Source organism: Trematomus bernacchii, unplaced genomic scaffold (genome assembly GCF_902827165.1).
Source record: "Trematomus bernacchii unplaced genomic scaffold, fTreBer1.1, whole genome shotgun sequence".
Taxonomy (NCBI): Eukaryota; Metazoa; Chordata; class Actinopteri; order Perciformes; family Nototheniidae; genus Trematomus; species Trematomus bernacchii.
The window spans coordinates 8,674,689-8,689,130 of record NW_022987641.1 but is presented as its reverse complement, the minus strand read 5'-3'; the positions used below and the strand labels follow the sequence as shown (position 1 = coordinate 8,689,130).

Below are 14,442 nucleotides of genomic sequence, written 5' to 3'. Positions count from 1 at the left end.
CTCTCTCACCCCCTTTTCCTTCCTCCTCCTCCCTCTACCCCTCCCCTCCTTCCCTTTTTCATCTCGCCATCAAAAAGAAGGGGATATAAATACCTTTCAGCCTGGAGAAGGTTAATTAGTAGAGAGATTTCCAATTAGCTCTTTATCTCTGTAGGGGGGGTAAGTAGGACGCAGCCGGGGGCATCTTTGGATGGGGGGAGGGGGGGGGGCAAAGAATATGAGAAGGTGATCGATTAGGCGATTGGCTTGCTAGGTAGATAGTGAAGCGGTGGGGAAAGAGGAGAACACAGAGAACGACTCAGACAAAGACAGAGAGACAAAGAGAAACCGCATGGATAGTTATTAGAGTCATTGAATTAGGTTAAAAGCTGCGGGGGCTGACATTACAGTAGCTCCTTAGAACTGCAGGGATTAACCTGGATACACTGACTACAGGCTACCTGTGGCCTCACACTTATTAAAAGCTACTGTAACATGGGGAGCAGCTACAGGTTTCAGCTGCAGAGCTGTATCATCAAGTATATGACAAAGTGTAAAGAAAAAAACAGGAGAGTATCAAAATGTAATTTCATAAGATGTTGGGCTCATACATGTGTGATTTGCCCAGTTTTAGTTCTGCCTTCACCCGAGTCTGGTAAATAACCTTTTCTTTAAGTAAGCCGCTGTAGTGCCTGGATCCTCCTACTGAGCAGCAGAGTTCAGTGTATCAGTATCACAGTATTACAATTAACGTTACCCTACCACCCACTGCCTGTAAGCTAGACTCTTTAACATGGGCCACACACATAAAGTGGAGCCAGGGTTAGGGTTAGGGTTAGAGTGATGATGACGTATTTTTGTAGGCCGACCCGGAAGTAAGCTGCGCAAGGGTTCCCTCAACCAAAAAGCAATGGGATTTCTCCATAGGATTTTGGAATATTGTAAAAAATAATATCTGTGGAAAGCGAACCTGCACATTTTGTTCAACCGGATAATCTCCACATGTCTACCCTACTTTTATAATTTTCTAATCATAAATCTAATCGCCAGAAGCAAAATGCTATGCTATAAGGTTCAAGGTTCAAGGTTCAAGGTTCTTTATTGTCAAACTAACATAGCTACAGAGTAATTATGTCGTTGACAATCTTAGGTCACAGGCTTCTCCAGCAATGCAACACAATAATACAGATAAGCAGACAATATTAAAACAATATTAAAGTATATTATATTAAAAGTAATACAAAAAAGTGGAATAGCTTTAAAAAAAGTGAGAAAAAAAAAGTGGAATAGTGCAATACGAGTCTATATACAAGTTATTGGAATGATATATTAGATAATAGATAAATAATTACTAAGTAGCAGATGAATGTTATGGATGTTGTTACAACAGTTCAGGTGTTTAGCAGTCTTATTGCCTGTGGGATGAAATACTGGACCATGTTTATTCCCCTTTCAAACGAACTACAGCAGGGTCGCACGACTTCAACGTCACGCCAACTTAAGATCGATATTCAAAAATACAGATTCAAAATTGTACAAGTTGAAGCGTTTGTTTTGACAGTTTGCAAGAGCGCAGGTCCTTGCTTTCAAGAAGAACAGGGGGAAACAGACTTAGAGGAGTGTTTACGTGTTTGGCGTAATGACGTACAACGTCCTCGACAACTTCTGTAGTCCTATTCAGCCACTTGTTAACAACCATCGTTTTTCAGACACGTAAACTCTTCAAAAATCACCAGTGGGGTCACTGCTGATGTATTTAATGTTGTAGAACAAAACGTGATCCGTCTCTTACATTTGTGTCAACCTCAGACCTTATTTCGAGCTACTTTCCAAAATCCTATGGAGAAATCCCATTGACTCTGAGACGAGGGAACCCGTAGTGGTAAAATGCTAACTCACTTCCGGGTTTTAGGACTCGTTCCTGCACCACTCTATTGTGGTATTACAATTCTTAAACCCTTGCAACACGACTCAGGGCCTCCAGATGGATCCAACATTAGGGACCCCTAGACTAGAGTACGGATTTATTGCTCCATCCCTGTCCAGCCTCTCCTTCGTCAGTTCTTGGCCCCATGTCCCTGACACTTTTTGTGATTATTTGCTCAGAGGTGCAACAGGACTTGAGTTGGCTGATGTTACATCCATGTGTGGGGGAAGCCTTACCAAACACTTAATCCTGTTCACTCCGTCTCTCAGGCCCAAACAGACTTGAGCTCCTTGAATTAACATCTTGCTCTGATTTAATTAAGTGTTTTGTAAGAGACCGAAGGTCAGCTCATTAATCCCCAGACACTACCAACAGGTTTTACATTAACACACTTTTTTTCCCCCAGCATCCAATTAATCTGAAGTCAAACAGGTTGGACACAAGCAGTATGTTTAAATTGAATTCGAAAATATGACTTATCAAACTCACTTGATAAATAACCTATACACATGTTTATTGTGTGTTTAACATGATGCAGCTTACTATGTACAAAATTAATGTAATTATGCAGGAGAACACATGTTGAACTTAATCTCTATGTAACTGTTGCACATAATTAATTACTCACTTTATAATCCTGCATTGGCACTGCTATGCTAAACACTGCTTAAATACTGACTCTGGAAAATCCAAGCGTGGCAAATGTGATTTTTACAGGAATCATTTGGATTCTTTCTGAGCCATCAAGTACCTCAAACTGTCGGAAAAAATCACATGGTTATGTATTGCTGCCACGGTGGCCGGTTGTCATGATATTTGTTACGTGAAAAACAGCCATACCATTGTGCTGCTTTGCTGAATGGTTCCTTGATTCAGTCATTCGTATTTTCATATATTTCATGAACTGCTGTGAGATAGAAAACGAAACTCAGGAGTTGAAAATGCTAAATAGCACGTTCTACTAATACCAGGCCCACAGACACTGTTAACCAAGCTCTTTGACTGACCATAATCCCTAAAAAGAATTAGCACAATGTTCACCCTCTCTAAATTGAGATAAGGATATTGGCTACTCTCTACTGAACAGTTGATCTACTCCTCAATTCACGAGATGATATAATGAGCTATCAGTCACTAATCTCGTGCTGGTTTAGGCTCTGTGGTCACACTGTCAACAATCTGATTAATACTAGCCTGGAGACCGCGTACACTGGCCAACTGGCTGCCAGCCAGCACACACACATGTCCACACAGTCACATGTATTTATTAAAATAGGTTTCACACACACACAGCGAACCCCAATACTATTCATTGGGATGAAACTGTAAAAGATCGTAGACAGTGTTGTTTATTGGTAACCACACAGCTGCTCCTGTTTCTAATTCTTATAAGGGATGTATCGATTCACAGAACTGCAAGAGCATCTGATGCTGCTTCCCACAGCTGACGCCAAAAACTAAATTTTCTAAATAATTCCTCGTAGTGTCGGAGCCAAAGTGCAGCGGTACTTCATTTAACGAAAAATTGAACTTTACAATAACTTCATTTGTACAACTGTATGGCAGAGACCCACTACAAGGACACAGACTGTGTGTCCTGCAAGGCACGAGTAAACACACACCCGAACACACAATTGAAGCGAAGCGATTTGTACATGTCAAAACAAAGTAAATCGTATCAGGCTTAATTATTTAATTGATGCTAAGAGGTCAGCCGCACAGACTGTATTGGCTACAGCGACCATAAATCTGTCAGCCCTCATGAGAGCGGCAGAGCTTTGTGTGGATTCTGGCATCGCAACAGAATCACAGTCATATGAATGAGACATTTAAAACAGAAACAACACATGAAAAAAAGATTGGAAGTATCTAAATGACAATTAGCAAACTGCAGTCGAGCAGAGTCATATCCACTAAATATAGAAATATATATAATCATACATAAAAGTTCTGAAAAGACCAAACTTTTTTTCAACTTGTTAGAGGAAGTCATTATATCTTCTGAGAAGATACAAAGTAAACACGCTGCCGAGTTTAGATCCAATGCTAAGAGAAAGTGCCGTTTTTGTGCATACAGGACAATCACTGTTCCCCCCTATTTTTGTGCGGTACACATTGTTGGTTGAAGGTTTCATGTTTTACGGCAGGTGTTTCTGGGTGAGGGAACAAGGCTGAATGACTCACCATATTTTGTTCTACATTGCTCAGGTTTGCAGGATTAGTGCAGCCCGCACTGACTTGTGCATTTTTGCCATGGATTATACTTGTTTCTGACTGAAAAAACTCTCACTGTCTAAAACTCTTTTACAGCTACAGAGGGTTTGATAGAATTATACAATGGTCCGTTTTTTGAATAATGTAGTTATTCCTGTCAAAAGATCTTATACTGTTTCTGTCTGTTTTGTTGATTTTAAACGTGTTATTTGTCATGGTTTGGTAGTAGGTCAGGACCCAAAAGCAGTACAAAAATAAGGAATCAAGTGAAAAAAGCGAGCTTTCATTAAAAAAAAAAGCTGATAACAAACCAGGACGACTCGGAGGACACAGGAGGGCAGACAAGGGAAACCCAGAATTTAGACGAGAGATCAGGAACCAAAATCAGGGAAACAACGAGAACCTCCATGGGAACAACAACGAACCAACAAGGAGCGCAAGGGAATACAAGACTAAATACACACAAGGGTAATCACAAGAGAACAAAGCTGGGCAGGGCAGGAAAAACACAAGGGCACCAGGTGAAAAACACAGAGACAGGAAGCAGACACAGACATAAGACAGGGGGTGAACACTTTCCAAAATAAAACAGGAAAACAGACATAGTTGCCAATATAGTTTGTCTATGTTTGACATTCTATGCTGCCACAATTTCCCTAATATGCTAACTTTAGTTTGAGCCTTTCTGGTATTTTCCCAAGAGCCTCTGTCACCAACAGTGAAAGGACAAACAAATATATGTTAATACATATAAAAAAATAAAGGATTTGTGTTGAAAACAATTCAAGTATGTGGCAAGAAAATGCCGTCAAAGACTTAAAGTAATTAAACTGGGGAATATTCTCCTTGATCTTCCCTTAGAGTGACACTGTGATGTTGGCTATCAGATTGAGGGATCAAGGCTGTTCGTGTGTGTGATTCACGCTACATTATTTTTGTTTATTTTGATGTCGTTCTAATAAGGGTTGTCAGGTAGCATTGTGCAACAAGGTGCAGAATGCTGCCTTCATGAGTGTGACAACTGAAGCTTAAGTGTGAAATGGAGAATTGCTCTTTAGACAAATTGATGCAGAAATAAGGGTAAAAAAATAGATGATATTGTGGATGGCCAAATGAATACAAAAACATATTTAAAGTGGACCTATCATGCTATATTTGAATAATATAGTGTAGGACCATACCTATATAAGGCATATTTATACTTTTTTTTTTTCAAAATACCAAACAGATCATGCATTTTAGCCATGCCTCATTTTGCTCAATTTGACATTTTTTAGCTCTGTTTTTGCAAGGGCAGATTCTGTGAGAACAGCACCATCTACAGGCCTGGCATATGTGACCCGCTCTATCGAAATCAGTCGGAAGTCGCAACGGCTCATTTCAAAATAAACGTGGATTTGCGTAAAAAACAATTTTTTCGGGGTTCGGGTGTTTTGTTTGATTTTAAATAAACAAAGTCTTGGCTTTCAGAATATGAAACTTTTATTTCCAAAATCACACGATAAATACATTTGTGAAGCTTGTGAAGGGAAGATGACAGGCACCTCTCACTCGCAATCTGCTGTTCCGTAGCGCAGCTCCCCCTCCCTCCGGCTGAAATTATGAATGTAAGGCATATAGTAATCATAGATAACACGGCAGGGTCCGTTACAGTTTGTTTTCATCTGATTTAAATTAAACAAAGTCTTGGCTTTCAGAATATTAAACTTGTTTCGGCAAATGTAGATGATAAATACAACTATGAAGCTTGTAACGGCATATTTACAAGCGGAGAACGGAGTAATTTAACGTCACAGCAAGCATAACAACAGCCGGTGTTTCTCGTGAGTGTTTTCCCTAGGAAACAAACACAATATACACAAACGCAAAAATACACAAACACACACACACACATACACACACACACTCGCAAGCTTCCCCCAGACCAGTAATCCAAACGGAAATATTTTCCCTCCGGACTATTTTGATCATTTGCTCCGCTAATAATCAATCAGATCGATGGATTCCAGAGAAGAGGAAACTTTGAAGGCCTTTTTCTCAAAATGATGACTCGGTGACAGTCATTATATAATGTGACATATTTTGCTTAATATTTGGAGTACAAAAACAATCTTGATATCATTAGAAAGCTAGGAATCTCCTCTTTCCAACAGTGTATACAACTCAAAATGTGTCTTCGGGTCAATGCGACTGATTTCGATAGAGCAGGTCACATATGTACTACAGCGTCTCCAGCGCTTTCGAACGGCAATGGCCGTGGCTGTCTCCTCCTGATTGGTGGAGTTGTCCCAATAGCCGTAGCGCCACTGTCCAGTGTTCAAATCTGGATCAGTTTTTATCAGATCCGTTGCAGCCCCTTTTTTAGAGATTTGGGTATGGAGGAAAATAGAGAGGGTTGTGTTTTCTGACACTTGGTGAGTTCCCTGGAACACCGGGGACACATATTCATGTATAAAAGACGTACAAAAGTGCATTTTGCATGATAGGTCCCCTTTAAGTGAAGCTGTTTCATAGTTGTGGATGAGGATATTTGTTTTGTTTGTGTGCTTTAGTTGACCGACTCAGTTTCTATTGAGTTGGATTTGTTTTGTTGACTTCTGCCCCGTAATAGCTGAAGATACAGGGGAATATCTTATCGTGCTTTTTGCCAAGATTCTGCCTGCACTGTGTGCTCTCTAAAGCTCAATCACATGTTTATGTGCTTTTGACTGTTATTTTGTCGAGGTGATTAAGGCAGGCAGAGCAGCACGGTACATTAAACGTAAAAGGGAATTGCAAGTTTAATAGAAACCTCATCGTGACTCTAAAAGCCACCTTAGATCCTCCACAACACATCGAGTCTCACCCACATCTTCTCTCTACTATCAGAGCCAAGTTCCCATGTAGGCGCTCACCTCAAATAGCTCAAGACTGAGTTACATCAGATCCTGTGTCAGGGTTTAGAAATCCAGTAGAGTCAGTCAAAACTGTACCGTCAAGTCTGTGCATCAAATCAAAGGCTGCTCGTTAATGTCTGAAGTTATATTACAAGTTTTGTGACCAAACAGACACTAATTGTCATCTTCATTAAAGATCTCCTATCATGCTATTTTTAGGCATATATTATGGGTCTCAGATATATCAAAATATATCAAAAACATGGCATATACCTAGCTAAATGCTGCCATGATGAAACGCCATATCATGTTCAAAACCACATCAAGGCTTATTTCTGAAACAGTATGGAGCTCAAATGCTTTTTCTCTTGCGGGTTTACCACTAGGCGAGTTCCTTTTTTGATTTCCTGCTTTTTTACACATACTCTCTCCAGTACAGGTTAGCTCTGAGTGTTAGCGGTGCTTGCTAATGTAAACAAAGACCATATTACGTCCAAAACACGTCGCTCATTGTTTCTGATAGCGACTTTTCTGATAGGACCGTGGGTGTAAAGCCAGCTCACATTTCCGATATTACGTCATATTGGAAGCAAATCTGGATCAGCTCCGTTGTACCCCCGTTTTTAGAGATGTGGGTACGGAGAAAAAGAGAGAGGGTTTTGTTTTCTGACACTTTGTGAGTTCCCTTACACACCAGGGACACATATTTATGTATAAAAGATGTAAAAAAGTGCATTTTGCATGATAGGGGACCTTGAAAACAAAATGCTTTTTAAATCATAATTGTAAGAGAGTAGGGGAGGACACACATGCAGGCTCACCTCTTTGTCTCTCTCTATCTCCAGGCCGGCCTCCTGCAGGCTGGCCTCGAACTCCTGTCTGATCAGATCCATCTCATGGTCAGCAGGCTCCGTCAGATCGTTTCCTCCTGCCCCCCCGAGCTCCACGAACACCTCGCCGACACTCGCCGCCTCCCTCCCCGGGCTGCTGCCTCCTCTTCCTGCAGCTGCATCGGAGCCCGCCACAGTGGGAAAGTTGCCATTGGAAACAATGGATATCCTGTCGTGTGAAACCGAGTTGCTGGCAAAAGATCGCACGGAGCCGTGCCGTCGATGATGGAAGACCAGAACGTAGTCAACTTTCCGTCTGCCATCAGAGAAGCAAAGGCCTTCCTCGCTGCACTGAGGACTGGAAGCAGAACCCACCACCTGCCGGGAGAGAGATGTAAAAGTTAAAAACACAGAATTCAGCGGTACTGTAAAAACACACAGTAGCCTAAGTATGCAACTGTACAATAAAAGTACACATGAAGCCATCTGTATTGTAAAGACACACATTATTCATTGCGTCATGAAGAACACAGTATGCAGCTGTAAGTATTCAAAAAAATACACACTAATTCACTATTAGAGTAAACAAACCATCGTCTCCATCATATCCTCATATCCAATAATTCTGCACGTCCTCACAATCAATTACACACATACACATGGTTTGAAGACCAAATACACAGAAGCTTTACGCAGCACAGGAGTTATGTAATAACTGTTTGAATGAACTTAAACATCTAGTGGCTTTTGGCAGGTTCTCAAAAACACTGAAGTGAGAACCTCCAGCAGCAGAGTGGGCAGTCAGCTCACCTTTGCCAGTTTTATTCTTTATTTAGACAGAGGGAGACTAAACATGGAGGACACAAGAGGGAACACTCTATAGGCTCTGGGCATGAGGAGAGAGCAGCTTTTACTTATCAGAAGGACAGCATTTCAATATGATGTTGTGCATCTGTGCTAAGTTAATTCTGCTCCATTCACAAACTGTGACCCTCCCGGATGTATAAGCCGTATAAACAAGTCGTGAACATTGACATACCGTCACCATTAGGTTGATACATAGACTATAGACTATATGCATTACATTAATGCACACAATGTTCATACTCCTTACTGCACATATTCTTATTTCACATTTCATAGTTTATATTCTAAAATGCATTCATAGCATTCTATTTCCATGTTACTGCTTTATTTTTATTTTTATTAACTATATTTTATTACAGTGTAAAAGATTTTTTGTTTTATATTAGATTTCTTGTTTTTTATATTTTATGTATGCACCATGACATCAAGTCAAATTCCTAGTATGTGCGAACCTACCTGGCAATAAACCTGTTTCTGATTCTGATTCTGAGGGAACTTGTTAGCATACAGTTGTGCTCGTCAACAAACCAGAGCCAGAAGCTACATACCGTTAGCATAGTTGTTTTTCTGGCTACCTGGCAAAGTGTTGTCTTGTGCTCTCTTTTAGCTCAGTCTTTGGTCTCAACCAACCTCCAGGAAAAATCTGTACAAATATCTGTCACTTTAGCAGCTTAGTGCTCTGCTGTGTTGCCCAGCTCTTCTCTCACTGTGTCTGTAAGGTAGTGGACAGTGGCTTTTTTGTTAAAGCAGCTGCCTGCTGCAAAAATAACTACACTACTAAAGTTGTGTGGCGGCTAGCTACAGTGAGCTAAAACACTATAAAGCACTGTAAAGCCGATACGTATATTCTATTCAAAATATATTCAGTTATCACTATAAGTTGTTGTAACATTGTTATCATATTGTAATTTGATGTAATGTTTGTGTAAAATACAGTTTATAGAAACGTCAATGAAGTTTGATAAACTAGCTAGCAAACAAGCTGCAGTTACACTATGGCATGCTAGCTAGTGTCTGTTGAAGAGGCTTCATTTTTCATGACACAGCTGTCTTACCCTACCAGGCACCCCAAAAACAAATGAGTTTGAGCAGACATTATGAATGCACTTCAGAGTCCATTAGTCCAGTCTATAAATTACTTCAGTTCCCTTTGAAGATGCTCATAATGCCACTGTAACTTTTAATTGGATTGTTTTTGTAACGAGGCTCAACTACATGGAAAAGAGCCAAATATACTCCAAATGTCTGCCTATGACCTAATTTAAATAAGTGCAGAGGAGCAGCGAAACACTAGTTGTGCTTGCCAGTGCAGTTAAAGGTGCATTTCATGGTTACTTTTTGTCTTAGTGTTCCAGGTTTAGTGAATTTGGCCCTGAGTTGGTAAACTTGGGATTCTAACTCTGATTTCCCTCACATACTTGGCATGGCTCTCTGTGAAATGTATCTTAGATCTGGATGTCATTTAATATAGCCACATTCTCTGTTAGTTCTATAGCCAGATTAGCTAAAATATTTAAAGGCCCCACCATGGTCCATTCACAAAGGTGGTTTTATGTAATTAGACTGATTGGAACTCTTAGGCATCCACATTCTGATATCTTCCTTGCACTTGTTGGATGGAAGTAGTTACACCTTTTATCATTTTTTACATGGGCCAGGTCCAAAATCCCACAATATTTACCTTATAATGAACCACGTTAACTTCGCACCATTTTATCTGTTTTGAAAATTATCAGTTTGGAATTGTGCCCTCAAACATATCCACCAAAAATCCCACATGTAAATACCACTGACTATAGAAGTTTGGTGTTTGTTATGATGGGATTGCAGTGATTTCAAACACAATGCCAGCAACATCAACCAAAATGAGGTCTTAAAAACTGTTCTACAATAGACTGTGCATCCAGATTAATTGTTAGATTAGTTTCTCTTGTCTAAACATGATTTTTTGCATTTTAGCACCTGTCATCAATTCAATATTAATATCCATTAAACGTTGTGGAAGTGCTTCTCATTACCTTCTGTTTGCTGACTTGGACAACCTGCATGATTAGCCTAATGTTAGTTCTAAGATGCTTGTTTTGGTAAAAGGTTCTCAACACCTTCCTACATCATTGATAACGACAGCCATAATGTACCCATTTAATTAACCACAACATAACTCAAAGAAAATAAAAGATGTGCATTTCTCTGTATCCAATTCTGTCTGCATCTTTATAGTTCCCATTAGTCAAAATAAAGTTGTTTGGTCCCACTTGTATTGGAATTTGATTTGGCAACTCATTCAACTTGGTTGTAAATCTTTTTCAACCTCTCCTGTTTTCTGATTCCCTTACAGTAATTGAACGTGTCGTTGGGTCAAACAACGGTAGTAAGTTACACCAACTCTTTCCGAACACTTTACTGTGAACAGCATGGCCAAATGTAAAGTGTGAGAGTGGGAGGATGACCGATCCTCAGTGCAGGAAAGGATGGATACTGGTGTACTCACTGGGATCTTGTCTTCTGCTGGGGAGTTCTGCATGCTGGTGCGCTTTAAACACACACACAGATTCAGAGGAAGAAGAAGGAGTGGAGAGGGAGTGAAAGTTGGTGGTTTCCGCAGTAAAAAGCAGCTAGATGCACCATCACCACCTTCGTCCCCATAATGCCTAAACTCCAGCTGAGCTCCCCGCTGTTAGTCCACAGGTCTGCTGCTGCCGCGGCTCTGCGCAGCGCGGCGCATTGTTCCGTTGGAGAAGATGTGTCCGATTTCAGAGGCAGCGCATAATGTGAGCATGGCTGAGCGCGTGCTGCTGATACCATCTCTCCATCTCTCACACTGTGGGATCCGGAGCTGCCGCGCGCTTTGGCACGGAGCATACCACACTGTAAAAAGTGTCTTCAATATGTCAGGTGGTCTAGATGCTAAAAAATGTCGTTCTGATTTCTTGTTGGCTTTTTTCTATACGCACATCTCTGTCACGGTTGTAAACATCTATATTATGTTATGAGGGCTTTCACCTGTTTATAGATGTGTTTCTGTTTATGAAACATACATCATATGTTTCAAACCTTCAGAAGTTGAATGGAAAAAATAGGTCCAACAACTTGCCCTTTCAAGGAGATTTTTTACTGTTTTAAATTTTTTTTTTTAAATATTACTCATATTTGAAAGAGTGACAGGTGAAGACTGGTATTTTTTGCAGTGTAGAGAGAGGTAGCAGCCCACTGATATTACTTGGAGAGAGACCTGAGTTTTCTGCTACGCCACAATCACAGACGCAATTAGTGTAAGAAAGTGTATCTGAAGCATTGCTACAGAAATGTGTCCCAGTTATATTTCTGTCTTCCTCATAATGAGGAATCTGTCTTCCTCATAATGAGGAATCATTCTACCCAACAGAGATATAAACCATATCAAACCTACACTAATATCAGACTTATAATAGTATTTTCCCTGCAATAACATTAACCACTTTTTGGTTTCAACGTTCCCAAACATCCGAGTTAACATTTATTTTTTGAAAGAGACCAACAATAAACATCTTGAAAAAAAGAAACCTTGCAGAACAGCGGAGTCCTCCATCATTATAACAGATTTTAATGAGATCCTTTCTATTTTATGCTTAGTCATGAAATGATGAAATGCTATGCAATCCATTAACCATGCAGGAAATATTACATGATTAACTTTTGACTAGTGAGTATGAGCAGGCTTTAATGCCAAACTAGTTCCCAAATTAGGGGAAAAGTACTTAATTATGTTGTTGTTTGTGATTTTTCTGTACACTCGTACTTTCTGTTGCCCTTGAATTACCTTCAGCAGAGTCTCTGATTCCTCAGCGCAGACTTCCTCTTTACAAGAGGACATGGGCTCCAGTCCTACTGAGGACACGTCCTTGGTCAGTTGATACAGGGCGTCGCTGTGGATGGAGGAGGACTCACTGAGGGCTGTGGACCCTCGTATACAGCTCGCACCATTGATCCATGACTCTGAAAGATAATCATTGTGGAAATGAAATGATTATCACTCAGGTTATAGCATCCTGAAAATTCATACTGAGTGTACAACATCAAAGGTCCATCTACTGTAGGGTCCAGGTTACTCTGGGTAAATATGTCCCACCAGGGACCAAACACTGAAGTTAACATGGCGCCTTTTGGTTGATCCAGATTCCTTTTGACATCTTGTCCTCTTTTCTTTGCCTAGCCAGGGAAAGTCAACCAGCCGAACTAACACTTTCAAAGCTTACTTCACATTTATGCACCTCAGAATTGTCGTTAACTGAAGAATAAAAGAGATGGTTCCTCCAAAAACATGACTGTAATTTTCACACATTTTCAGGAAAATATTTGCAAGCTGTTGGGAACCAAAATCTGTAGAATATTGTCGATATTACTCTTGCATGTACAGTATGTATACAGAAAAGACAAAAAGTCAGAAAATGTCACAGCAGCATGCAGATGTGGAGTATACGATTTCCACAGAATCAAATCAAATCAAATCAGGTTTTATTTATATAGCACATTAAAAGCGATTTTTGGTCGAGCCAAAGTGCTGTACAGGTAATAAAAACACATTACTACAAATCACACTAAACGACAATAAATTACAACAGATATATCTTAAAAGACAAAATAAAAATAAAACACACGGAAAAGTCAGGAGTCGTGCTCCGCTCTAACTAGAAAGCCAGAGAGAAGAAGTGTGTTTTTAGTTTTGATTTAAAAACCCCTAGGGTCTGGGCCGACCTCACATGGAGGGGCAGAGTGTTCCAGAGCCTAGGGCCAGCTGCTGCGAAGGCTCGGTGCCCTCGGGTTTTTAGCCTGGTCTTGGGCACTACCAGCAGCAGCTGGTCAGCAGACCAGCTCTGGCTGGGGTGTAGCGCTGGAGCAGTTCAGCTATATAGGCCGGAGCCAGCCCATTTAGTGCTTTAAAAACAAATAAAAGGATTTTAAAATCAATTCTGAACCGAACTGGAAGCCAGTGTAGTGAGGCCAGAATAGAGGTGATGTGGTCGCGCTTTTTGTGGCCAGTCAGCAAACGTGCAGCAGCATTTTGGACTAGCTGCACAGAAGGTGCATTAAAAGGCACAAAGGTGTCCATTCATGTAGAGCAGATTGCTGTAAACCAATCAGAAGTTGCAGAAATGTTTCTAATGAACGATAATGCCTAAAAACATACTAATTCTTAAATGATGAGATCATTTTGCTAACAACACCTCAAACAGTTGCAGTCTAAATCAGTGAGCTTTGAAGATGCAATTGGTATATTTTCTCGGCTTTAGACAGAGCCAGGCTAGCTGTTTCCTCTCAATTTCAGTCATTATGCTAAGCTAAGCTAACTAGCCACTGACTATAGCCTACTATATAACAGACGGAAATGATCGCAGTAATCATCCTCTCATCCTCTCATCCTCTCATCCAAAATGTAAAACTTTTGCTTTAAAAATGCTTCTTTACACAACACATTTTCTGTATCAAAAAAGATATCATATATTAATGTAAAGACTGCACGGAACAAACACAGTTCTGAATTTAAAGCACGAAACAGCTCCAGTGCAACATTCAGGGATGCCTTGCTCAGAGGCAACTTGTGGAGAGCATCGTCCACTTTTCTCACATGTATTTTCAAAGTAAGGAAGTGCAGGGATACGATGGCAGTTCCCTCATCAAACCTCAGACATGTTGCGGCTCTGTAGCCACAAATATGCAAAGTGGCCAAGTGTAGCTTTGTTTCACACTGTGCAAATTGAATTGTGTGTCA

The 14,442-nt window shown here is 40.4% G+C and overlaps 1 protein-coding gene across 1 annotated transcript in view; it reads right to left on the bottom strand.

Annotated features, from left to right (window-relative positions):
- The window catches only part of ano2b (anoctamin 2b), a 52,610-nt gene extending 41,393 nt beyond the window's left edge, over positions 1 to 11,217 (bottom strand). Inside the window, exons 1-2 of the mRNA XM_034133421.1 lie at positions 11,185 to 11,217; positions 7,818 to 8,204 (exon numbers count right to left, since the gene is read on the bottom strand). Coding sequence (XP_033989312.1) covers positions 7,818 to 8,204; positions 11,185 to 11,217 — 420 coding nt within the window. The remainder of the gene's footprint in view (positions 1 to 7,817; positions 8,205 to 11,184) is intronic.
- Positions 11,218 to 14,442: the final 3,225 nt, after the last annotated feature.